General features: G+C 36.3%; 2 protein-coding genes across 5 annotated transcripts; both read right to left on the bottom strand.

Annotated features, from left to right (window-relative positions):
• Positions 1–3,253: 3,253 nt before the first annotated feature.
• Positions 3,254–6,314, bottom strand: LOC104820642 (mitochondrial inner membrane protease subunit 1). 4 transcript variants are annotated; one of them, XM_010551176.1, is made up of 7 exons: positions 6,271–6,306; positions 6,100–6,167; positions 5,781–5,913; positions 5,145–5,288; positions 4,795–5,019; positions 3,859–3,969; positions 3,254–3,598 (listed from the first exon to the last, which is right to left on the bottom strand). In XM_010551176.1, the coding sequence occupies exons 4-7, from the start codon at positions 5,259–5,261 to the stop codon at positions 3,551–3,553; spliced, it is 501 nt and encodes a 166-aa protein (XP_010549478.1). In that variant the 5' UTR covers positions 5,262–5,288; positions 5,781–5,913; positions 6,100–6,167; positions 6,271–6,306; the 3' UTR covers positions 3,254–3,550. The 4 variants fall into 4 exon arrangements, with proteins under 4 accessions (XP_010549478.1, XP_019058871.1, XP_010549476.1 ...); XM_019203326.1 differs by lacking the exon at positions 5,781–5,913 and adding an exon at positions 5,914–6,021 and having other exon boundaries at positions 6,100–6,314; XM_010551174.2 differs by lacking the exon at positions 5,781–5,913 and adding an exon at positions 5,914–5,999 and having other exon boundaries at positions 6,100–6,314.
• A 1,560-nt stretch (positions 6,315–7,874) lies between these two features.
• Positions 7,875–11,210, bottom strand: LOC104820641 (transcription factor bHLH144-like). The gene is made up of 4 exons (XM_010551173.2): positions 11,036–11,210; positions 10,266–10,431; positions 9,807–9,947; positions 7,875–9,224 (listed from the first exon to the last, which is right to left on the bottom strand). Exon 4 carries the CDS (start codon positions 8,878–8,880, stop codon positions 8,170–8,172), a length of 711 nt encoding a protein of 236 aa, XP_010549475.2. The 5' UTR covers positions 8,881–9,224; positions 9,807–9,947; positions 10,266–10,431; positions 11,036–11,210; the 3' UTR covers positions 7,875–8,169.
• Positions 11,211–12,381: the final 1,171 nt, after the last annotated feature.

Raw genomic sequence — 12,381 nt, 5'->3', positions numbered from 1 at the left:
TCGCACCGGCGATCACTCCCCGCCCTCCTACGGTATCCTGGGTTGTCACAATGAACAACACAAAACTATTGCGTTTAATATTTTTCTTCTTTCATATTGAAGAATGAATTAATTATAACGTAAACCATTATAATTAAGTTTAAAAAAATTATACTAATTTTATATGGCGAATCTTTCTATCCAAGTTATCTATTAGTGAATTGGACAATGTAATCACCATCACCAAGGAGTTGGGAAACCGAAAGCAAATTGACATGCAACCCCTCCACGTAAAACACATCGGACAAGTGGAGATGTGAAGACAAAGAGACCGATCCAGAACGAGTCGCGAAAGCATGACGACCATCTGGAAGAACAATGCTACAGGGAGTCACCGACATGGGATCTTGCAACAACTCGAGGCGACCCGTGAGATGATGCAAAGCCCCTGTGTCGAGGATCCAAGAGTCAAACGAAGACATACCCGATGAATTTGCATTAGCACCAATCTTCCCGGCATTGAGGAGAGACACCAAAGTTTTCCACTGATCGTCACTGAGGCCTGACGGAGGTTGATTGTCGGAAGAGACAGATGGTGACGGACCAAGGAGACTCGGAGTCGTGGCCTGAACAGAATTCACACGGACAGCTCCGCGACCACGTGCAGAAGGCTGTGAACCGCGACCATGACCAGTGCGGTTTCGGGGACGATCACCCCACCATTCCGGAAAGCCCAGAATCTAAAAACAACTATCTGCCGCATGTCCCGAACGATTGCAGTTGGTACAGACCACGGACTTGTCCTTGACCGGAGTAGAAACACGAGGTTTCGATGCAAAATTGACCGAGAATGCTGCAGCATCAGATATGTCAACCGAAACAGAATCCTTGGACGCCTCATCCTGAGTGACCACCATGTACGCCTTTTCAACCGACGGCAAAGGTTGACGAGAAAGCAAGTTAGAACGCACAATCCCGTATTTGTCATCGAGGCCGAGAAGAAATTCGTACAATCTGTCTTCTTGCCTCTGCTTCTCCCAGTCAGCACTTAAATTGCAATTACAGAGACCACAACGACAAACCTTCAAGGGACGAAGAGTAACAAGATCGTCCCACAGTTTGGTAAGACGACCGAAATACGATTCCACCGGCGAACCCTTCTGTCGACAGTTCGCGAGGTCGCTACGAAGACGAAGAAGGCGTGGAGCGGTTGTCATGCCAAAACGACGCTTAAGATAATCCAGGACACAATGAGAGAATTATTCGTCTCCCAATCCTCGTAATCAGCCGAATCCGGATCAGGAGGCACAATTTTTCCATCCACAAAACCAAAATTCTTCCTTGACTTCAAAGCATGACGGATATTGATCGACCACTCATCGTAGTTATGACCACGAAGGAGTGGTTGAGACAGAACGAGCCCTGGGTTGTCGCTTGGGCTGAGGTCGAATGGAGATATAGTTCGTCGAGGTAAGCTCGAAATCGTGTTGTGCGTTGTCGAAGACATGACGGGAACAACAGATTCGGTAGAAATCGAAGCAGATTCGGTGTCGAGAGGAGAAGACATCGAAAGAAAACAAACGAGAAGGAAGATTAGAAATTGTCGGGCTCTAATACCATGTCACAATGGCGATCAGTGAATGGGAAAGTCTGTGTATTGCTCTTGGCCGAAGCCTGTATATGTACATGACGATATAGCCGAAAAACCCTAGAGGAATAAGGAAAGCAATCTAAACAAACTTAGCTAACAAATATATCAACTCTATCAGATGAGATACGCAAATATCTACAGGATATTCTTGTCCAATATATATATATACACGTACGTATGTATTTACATTTTGCAAGTTGTAATCCCTTTATAGAATTAATAGCGAGTATATCATATCTGGGTTTTTTTTTTCAGTTTAAGAACAATGTAATTCATGGTAGATATATTTGCAAGTTTTAATCCCCTAATGAAATGAGCCACTCAAGTTATATTTAATAAATAATTATATTTAATATTATAATTCCTCATATAATGAATGCAACGATCCGAGGCCGCTACGGAATGATAGAGCTGTCCTCACACACCAACACGAGACCTTTTAGCGTGTTTTGTCCTCACTCGCACACATCCCGGAAAGTACTTCCCAGGAGGTCACCCATCCTAAGACTACTCCAAGGCCAACATGCTTAACTTTGGAGTTCTCTCGAGACGGACAACCGAAAAGGTAGATGCATCTTGTTGCTATGAGTAGCTCAATTAATTCATTTTAAGTTATCTTAGACTGCGTAGTCCCATACCTACACAGCCCTCGGATCCCTCTCATTCCGGTGCGTCCACTTCATCCATGTACCCCCTACCCAGAAACTCGCCAGGAGCCGCCCATTGTCAATGCCTCTCGCACCGGCGATCACTCCCCGCCCTCCTACGGTATCCTGGGTTGTCACAATGAACAACACAAAACTATTGCGTTTAATATTTTTCTTCTTTCATATTGAAGAATGAATTAATTATAACGTAAACCATTATAATTAAGTTTAAAAAAATTATACTAATTTTATATGGCGAATCTTTCTATCCAAGTTATCTAAAATTTTATTATATTTGATTCACCGTATATAATTTTATCTGAAATTTTATACTAATTTTATATGTCAAATTTTTTTTTATAATCCAAAAATTTACCAAATCTTCGGTGTAGAAAATGTTTATAAAAAAAATATTTAATTTGAAAATTTTGATAAATATTATTTGGAGATAATAATTATCTTGATAGAAAAATCGTTAGTAAGTAGACAAATGAAAAAGGTTCTCGAATGATCCAATAACATACAATTAGATGCATTTTCATCCTTTCCTCACCACAAAAAGTAAAAAAATTCTCATAATTGATTAAAATTATATTTTTTTCCCTTTCTCACTTTGAACTTGATTGAAATATTCATACGAGATTAGTTTCTTTTTATAGATTATTATTACTATTATTTTTATTGTTATTATTATTATTATTATATTTTCATGTTATTTTTAATTTGTAGCATATAACGAAATGAAAGATGAAAAAAAATCTAAAATCATAATGCTCGAATTAACATAAATATTTTGCAGCACACATGCTTTTGCAAACAAAATAAGATAAAATTCGTCATTTTACTCTACAAGGGTTGTATTACGGAGATATTTGTGTAATATGGAGCTCTAATTCAATAATAATAATAATGATGATGATTATAATAATAATAATAATAATAATAATAATAATAAAAGTTAAAAATAGTGGACAAATGAAGCCCATTTCTGTAAAACTACATACAAATGACAAATTGTGGCAAGGGGAAACAAACCGACCTTGGTTAAACCGGAATTTCCGTTAAAATCATTGACAAACCGGCATTGATAAATTCGGTTATTAAAAAGGGTACAAATACAGTGTCAAACCCAACCGGCATGACATCCGAACCAATATATTCATAGAGATTCCAGATGTATAATTTTTTTGTTTTTGATAATCCGAAAATTCACCGAACTTTGATCCGAAATCTTTCATTAACTTCGTTACGTCGATAACAAATGCATAATTTGTCAAGGCGGGGATGGTCCGAGCGGTCCAAAATCTCGGAATGGCCAAACCTGCATATCAAGTTTACAGAGTATTAGGCAAAATGCTGTCGTCGAACCGATTTTACTGATAAAACCTGACGGCGCACAGAATCGGGAGAAGTTTCCGGTTTATCCTTAAACAATCAACTGAAATCAAAAAATCGAAAGAGCTCGGACAATTTTCGATGAACAAGCTTCAACTAGTAAGGCTTTTGCTTTGAATCGATTTCGGATGACAAGAACATCATAAAAAGGAATCCAAACCAAGAACTGTGAGAATAAGCAAATACCCGCAAAAGAACTCGGCCTTGAATAAGGGCGTAAGGGACGGGGCCAAACGTTCTCGAGTCCTTCGAGTTACAAGTATAGTCACCTTGGACCCATACATGCCCTTTAGGTACCTGAAACATGAGCAAGAACCTCAACGATTCACATCTCCATAAAAGATTCAAATCACTACAAAGAACCGAAAATGAAAATCCAAAAAGAAAAGATCGAGAAAGAATGAGAATTCGTGCATTTAGCTGCTGAATCCGAAGACCAAAACCCCAACAGAACAGAGTTACAGAACACAATCCAATAATGAAGCTACAGATTCTAAAGATCTAATCTGTCCAAACTAGTTTGTCATGTGATCTACATGATTGGAAACAGAGCTCATATGCATCTGTTCACTAAACCCATCAGCAACAACACTGAGAAATTGAAGTGTTTCCCCATTGAATCTGCTCAAACCCGCAGATTCAAGATCACTACAAAGAACCGAAAATGAAAAGCCGGAAAGAAAAGATCGAGAAAGAATGTGAATTCGTGCATTTAGCTGTTGAATCCGAAGACCAATACCCCAAAGGGGTAACAGAACATAATCCCACAAATAAAGCTCCAGACTTCAAAGATCTAATCTGTCCAAACTAGTTTGTCATATGCATCTGTTCACTACATCTATCAGCAACAACACTGAGAGATTGAAATCTTTCCCCATTGCATCTGCCCAAACCCAGAATCAAGATCACTACGAAGAACCGAAAACAAAATCGAAAAGAAAAACAAAGATACAGACTTTAAGGATCTAATCTGTCCAAACTAGTTTGACAAAATGATAAAAAAACCATCAGCAGTGACATCTAATAAGGTAAGATATAAACACAGAGAAAATTGAAATGTTCCCCCCATTGCATCTCTGCTCAAACCCAGTATCAAGATCAACCAGAAAAGATTGAACATACCACAATGGATTGAGACTTATCGTTCTTTCCAGGATCAATCACATAAGTTATAAGATCACCTTCAACACCAATCACCCTCTTTGTCGGAGCAACTCTAGGGTTTTCTGGTGACCGTACGACAACGATGTCTCCACGACCCACCTTCCGGAACCGAGCGGAGATTCTCTCAGCCAATACGACATTGCCGGAAGGGTGAAGTGTCGGGATCATGCTCGGACCGTAAGACTGCCGGAAAACAAAAACAGGAGTAAACCCAGAAGAAGAACACGATTCAGACCCAGATTAGAAATCGATCCGCAAAAGAGATTCGGATGTTTTAATCGATGAAAGGGCGAGATTTTCGGACTCACAAAAGCGACGAAGCCGAGATAGTTGACGGTGACATTAAGGAAGCAGCAGAGCTTGGTAAGAAAAACTCCGCCTTTCATGGCTTCCCGAGAAGCTATGCCCCAAAAAGATGAACCCATTGCAGCTTCGGAGAAAAAAACCCGATTCTATCTCAGAATTCGGACGAAAGCGGCGAGAATTTCAGGTTCCAGATGAGATTAGAGATAAATATCACTAATTGAATTCAGATATAAATACTAAATGATTATAATTTATCTAAAATAAAAAAAAATCCGAATCCAAATTGAATGAAATAAACAAAAAACATTTTTTTCTGAAAAATATTTTTGTTAATAGAAACAAAATACAAACCAAATCAAATCACAAAATAAAAACTGAAAATTTATTTTAAATAAATATTTCTATCGAAAAAAAACTAATCCGAGTTCAATAAAAAAACTAAATAATTATATTTTTTTAAAGAAAAATCTCCGAAAATTCTCAAATTTGCAATAGAGATGGACACCGGTCCGATACCCAGAATTTTAGAGTTACCGGATCCGAACCCGAATCCAAACCCGATTTTTTTAAAAAAAATTATCCAAACTCGGATCCGACTTAAATTTTATCAACAACATCCGGTATCAGAATGAATAAACCTCTCCACCCTCAGGAATCGAACCCTGGCGTGAAGGCACATTGGTCCACGCCTCAACCACTCGCCAACACTTGTTAGGTTGGTTGGGTAGCAGAATGATAATTGTTATAATGTCATTGGTAAGGCCAACTAACCTTCACATCATAAGAGAAATTTGTGAGATGAAAGCTCGCCCAATTGAAATGAATCGAAGGACATATGATAAACCAGAAGAAATGAGCTGGAAAAAGGACAAGACAGATCTGGATTAGATGTAACAAGTATTCGCAACTGCTGAATCCTAGTCGGAAATATGAACAAAATTTTGAAAACGTCAGTACCGTGTCGCAGATTCGCCAAAAATAGTTGCAATACAGATTCGAGGTGAACGCCCCAACCCAAAACAACGCTGAAACCAAAGCAAAAACCCCAATCGAGTTGCGAGATTAAATCTCTCTTGAACTCAAGAAACCAAGTAGCAAAATGGAAGGATAGGAGATTATGGGTACAACCTTTAACCAAAAAAAAAAAAAGAAAGATAGGAGATTATGGAAGAAGAAAGAAATCGATTACGGCGTGCGAACAAGAGCCAAATAGGAAGGAAAAAACTTGGGGTTTTTTAAGTATTAAGGGGTATAATCGTAATTTAACCAATATCGGTTACTCGATAAAAAAATTTTACCCGAATCCGAATCCGAATCCGAATTTCGGGTATTTTTAAAATTATTATCCGATTTTGTCTCATCGAATGGTTGGTACCCTAATTTCGGATATTCGTCTCACGGGTCGGGTCGGGTCGGGTACCCGAATTTCGGGTTTTTTTTGCCCAGTCCTAACTTGCACTATGGTGGAAAATTAATTCTTGAACTCACAAATATGTCCATTTATTATCGAACTTAAAAAATTGAACACGTTAATTTCTAAACTTATTTTAAACTGTTATAATCGTCTTTACCATAAATTTGACAAAAATAATGTGTTAAACAATCATACCTATGAACTATCAAGATATGTCAGATTTTAATGTCATGTATACAGAACCAGGTTTTATAGACACGTTTTAATAAAACCGGTTTATAATGATAAAAATTTTGATTCAGTAAAAGTAAAATTATGAGGGTATTTTCGGATTCATCAAAGGCGTTTTCGGTCGCCGCGTCTCTTCCTTGAACGACGCCGTTCTCACAGAAAAATCTGGGATGAAAGAGATTTAGCCCCGATGACGGTTATTTCGACGCCAAACACTCTTGTTTTGGTAAAGACGCCGATGATATGGATCTAGAGCTCGAGAACCGGCAATGATCGTAATTATTCCAATCTTTGTCGTTATTCCAAAACTTTTGGTGAACCGAAATTTTTACTATTACGAATTGGTTTTGTTAAACCGTGTCTATTAAACCCAACTCTACATACATGGCATAAAAATTTGACGTGTCTTGATAATTTATGAGTCACGTAGGATTGTTCAATATATTATTTTGATCAAAATTAATTTTAGAATGATATGACATTTTTAAACAAATTTAAGAATTATTATTTTCAATTTTTCAAAGTTCGAAAATAAATAAAAACATCTATAAATTCATGAATTAGTTTTCCACTGTTTTAAAAAATTTTAAATATTTTTTTTTTTTAAATTTAAATAACTGATTCTAAATATAATCAAACTAAATTTAAACTGAAAACCGAAAAAAAAAAGATTTATAGAACCCACAGTGGATCTTACTTAACAGATTTTCGACTATAAATGATTAGAGTTTTTAATTTTCAAAAATAAAAAAAAATAACCAATCAAATTTTTATAAAGTTAATTTTTCTAAAAATTTGATAAATCACCTTTTATTAAAAAAATCAAATAAAAACAAAAAACTTTCATTTTTTTTTTTGAATTTATAAAACCAAAAATCAAAATCTAAAAATTAAAAACTAAAACCAAAAATTAAAAATAAAAACTACCAAAAACCTTCAATTTTTTTTTTCATATTTGTTTAAGAAAATATTATTGTACTGATAAATATATGTAGGAAATATAATTGTATCGAAGATTATTTCAGGCTTTCAACACACAATCTACACTCATAACTTGGCAATAAATGGTAAAAAAAAAAAAGGACCATAAAAATCACAACTTCATCACAAAGACAACAGTAAAAAAGTTAAACGATACATATAAAAAAAGTCTGTAAACCAATCCGCAGGTAAATGTTTGAGCATCTGAATACATTGCTTCAGTTCACTTACTATAAAAGCTCAGCTTCATCATCAAAGCCATATCAGTAAGGCAATACAGAGATCAACATACTGTATATACCATCCTACAGATGAAGATATATATGTGTATATATAGAGAGAGAGCCGAACCAATTACCTTACCAGTAGATTTTCGTGGACGAAAACTGCAAGCAAGCGGTTTAAGCTTCGTCCGGGAAATTCCCGACACCGAGCTTCTGCGCCTCGACTTTGAGTGACTTGAGGTATTGAACAGCTTCGTCGAGAATACAAACAGTATTCATCTGTTCTCCTCCGGGAACTATTCTTCTCAGCACCTTCATCATCTTCTTCATCTTTCTTCGTTTTCTCTCACCATTCTGCTGCTTCCTCGGAATATTCGAACAATCATAGCTGGAGAAAGAAGATTCCGGAGAGAGATTCCCGTGATTCTCAGAATTCCGTGCTGTGCTGACTTCTTCTGCATCATATTCCTTGCTATCTTCTTCTTCATCGTCGTAGTCATTACAGCTCAGAAGGGCATCAATCTCAGCTGAATCCTCTTTGAAAGAGGATGAAGCTTCTTGGTCATAGTTATTATAACATTCCCGGGCATGCTCGTTTTGATATGAATTCGCAAAAGCGTTCAAGGCAGGGGAACTGAGCTTCCGGGTCATCTCGGGATGGTACATCACATGGCTTCTGTCATAGGTTTGATCGAAAATGATAAAGTTTTTTGGACATACCGGGGAAGGTTGAAGTTCAACGCCATTGAACGGCTTAAGCTTCACACATGGAGGAAAGACCGCATCAAAGGCTGTTGAAGCATATGGAATGTGCATATCACTATCACCCATTTCATCTGGGAAGTGAGTTTCTCTTGCCATTCGGCGAAAATGCAGATTTTTCTGCATCAGAAAATCGAACACAGAAAAAAAGGAAAACACGGAAAAAAGAAGCCTTTCACCTCAAATTTTCTACTCTACCAATTGTCCTTTCAAGCTACCAGCCGTTTAGTTTCTACTCCACGAACAGCTCGGGTAATTCAAGTTATTGCCGTCATTCTGAAGGTATTGCGAATGCCCACCAGAGCTCTGTCTATTCCAAACCAGAATCTTTCAACAGAATATCACGAGCTTTTTAACATCTGACAATAACTCTTTCTGATATGTTGATAGCCTTCCAAAACCCGAAATTTGTGAATATCTCTAACACCTGACTACGTAACAGGCTTAAGCAATTGTCGGAAATACTCAGCCTGCAAAGAGAAAGAAATGAACGAAAGCGTTAGGATACCAGACCAATAGCATTTACTACTGTAACAGACCGAAGATTGTGTAATCAACATATGTGCAATAGATTTCTACTACGTAACTTCAACATCAACATCACTTTGGTCCCAAGTTTATTTGGGGTCGGCCGTGTGGATTCTTCGTTTCCACTCATTTTAGTTTTGCGTTAGCATTTCTAAAACGTAACTAACTAGATAAAATGAATGTTAGCAACTGTAATGCGAAGGAGTTGCAGTTCATTCTCAAGGGCTCAGATCCAAAAGCTGTTATTTGTTGTGCAAAACTATGTAAATGTTCAATCCCCGAACCCGAACTCATCATCGATACAATAGTTAAAAGGGTAATTCTAAAACGTGTTCATTTCCTAGACAAACTCATAATATCTTAATTGTAGTTACCGAGTTGGTTATTGTTCTGGCATTGACACATTTACAAAGTATACAGGAAACATATCCATTGGAAAGCTTGTCAGGCCATCAAAGTGTTTGGAAAGGCTAGGAAAAAACATAAACTCAGAACTGCTAGTAAATGTAAGAAGAGGCATTTACCTGACAAACTTCCACCGATTGGTAATTAGCGACGAAACATATAGTCATTATAATTCTTCCTACTTCCTTCACAGCTCGTTGTTCCTTTCCGTTTCTGACAATGCACATTCTCAGACCAGACACGAGAACTTCTGATAACTCCTAGAAAAAAAACAAGAGGAAGATTCGATTACACACGCAAACCCAGCACGAAACAAGAAAGATATGCACGAATAGTATCGCTGTGTAACGAAAATTCCCGTACGAAAGAGAAGGGCAACAAATTTAGTCTCTATTTTCTTTTCCTTTAGGCTCTAAATTCAATCAGTCATAACAAAGATTGCCAGTTTCAAACAGGCCATAAGCGCTCAAAACCACAGGCAAACCAGACGGAACAGGAGTATGAAAGATCCGAGATTAATGATTCAAGCCCGATGCACAAGACAAGACGGAGAAGGAAACAGGAAAGAAGCTCCTCACCAGAAAAATATCAAGTTACAGAATCACAAGGAAGAAGACGACCAAACGAGGGCAAGTCCTGTTGAAAAACATGAAGAAGGACATCCAGGGCATCTCGATTCTTCCGCTAAGGTTGCAGCTTTATGTCTTGTGACTCTTGTCTCCGGCCTCTTCCCCTTCAAACAAACTGCAGAACAAAAAAAGAGACAAATGGCTATGACAAAGATCGAAAAACACATCTTTCTCCAGACAAGGATATTATTGAGCATCAAAAACAACAAGAAGATAGTAAAATAATCTTTCCAAACATTAAAAGACTGTCTCCATAAGCTAAAATTACAACGGAAATCAAAGGATCAAAGCCATAAACATCAACTAAAAGCATGAAACAAAACAGTAAAAGAACAGAGCCCTTTTCAACTCCCAACAAAAACAAATGCACTAAACAAGAACTCTACAAAAAAATCCCGACCCAAAATTGTATCAAAACATTGGAATGTGCAGGAAATGAAATGGGTTTTCTACGGAAACAAACACTTTTTCTCAGAACAAGAAACCGAAGGGCGGCATGATCAAACTCGAACCATAATAAAGTTTCTGGGAAATCCTCGACAAACAAGAAAGGAACCCGACAAACAAATTGCTTCAGAGGAAGATACAAACTATCAGAGAAGAACACAGCAATCGTGTCAGAAACAGACCATAACATAGCTAATCACTGGATCAAACAATAAAAACCCTAATTCAAAAAGTTATATGAGATGAAACAACATCATCCATGAATCCAACACCTTTGGGCTACGAAAAAGAAAACAGAATCCTCTCCGGAAAAGAATGAGACTGAAGCAACGGTTGTCTGATCAAAATTCAGGACTCTGAAGCCGAAGATCTAGAGAGAGATAAGGCTCTGAACGATGAGAGAGAGAGAGAATAAGTGAATTCCTTTTCGTTCCTTTTTTTTTGTGTTCCTCTGGTGCGTTTTGTTTTGTTTGTTTTTGCACGTTTGTCCATTTTTCACATTTTATGACGTCATTCTAAGAAAAAAATATTTTTATTTTCTTATATTACTTTAAGCTTTTCGTTTGGGCTTTTTACAAAATGTGTAAAAATATAACTTTAAATTTGCTAATTACTCCAAAAATATCAGACCGATTTGAAAAGAAATTAATCATGATCTTTATATAAAATCCTACTTTTTTCGGTTCGGTATTCAAACGGATTCGAAAACAGTATTTTCGATTTTATAAAAGTTGTATCGAAATAAAACTGAAAGTTAAACGATTCGGTTCGATTTTAATATTGATTCCCTTAATAACGATAATATTTACATATATTAATAAATAATTCAGATTTTGGTTCAATATTTATCGGATTTGATTCAATATTTGCCCAGTTCGGTTTAAGAACGGTTTATTCGATTCTATAAAAAAAATATACCAAATTAAAACTAAATATTATTTGATTCGCTTTGATCCGTTTCAATTTTGGTTCAAATCGGATCAGATCGAAACTAAATTCTCGAACCGTAAGTTTGGTTTAAGAATGATTTATTCAATATTTATACAGTTCGGTTTAAGAACGGTTTATTCGATTCTATAAAAAAATATATACCAAATTAAAGCTAAATATTATTCGATTCGCTTTGATCCGTTTCAATTTTGGTTCAGATCGGATCAAATCGAAACTAAATTCTCGAACCGTAAGTTTGGTTTAAGAACGGTTTATTCAATATTTGTACAGTTCGGTTTAAGAACGGTTTATTCGATTCTATAAAAAAAAAATATACCAAATTAAAACTAAATATTATTCGATTCGCTTTGATCCGTTTCAATTTTGGTTCAGATCGGATCAAATCGAAACTAAATTCTCGAACCGTAAGTGACCATCACCATAAAAAACATATTGTATTTACAAGAACAATAAATACTGAAATGACACTTAATGCAAAATTCAGAGGAATAAATATGCGGATAGATATTTATACTAAAGCTGACTGTAAAATATGAAATAAATTAGTATGTCGGAATTATATTTTTTCTTATCAGAAATAAAAAATAATAATTGTTTTGTGGCCACCTGAGCTTATTTATTAATAAATTACAATCAGAAGGTAAAAAAATATATAATAAATTAAATA

The sequence above is a fragment of the Tarenaya hassleriana genome, unplaced genomic scaffold, assembly GCF_000463585.1.
Source record: "Tarenaya hassleriana unplaced genomic scaffold, ASM46358v1 Cleome31, whole genome shotgun sequence".
Classification (NCBI taxonomy): Eukaryota; Viridiplantae; Streptophyta; class Magnoliopsida; order Brassicales; family Cleomaceae; genus Tarenaya; species Tarenaya hassleriana.
This window is presented reverse-complemented; position numbering and strand designations above follow the sequence as displayed.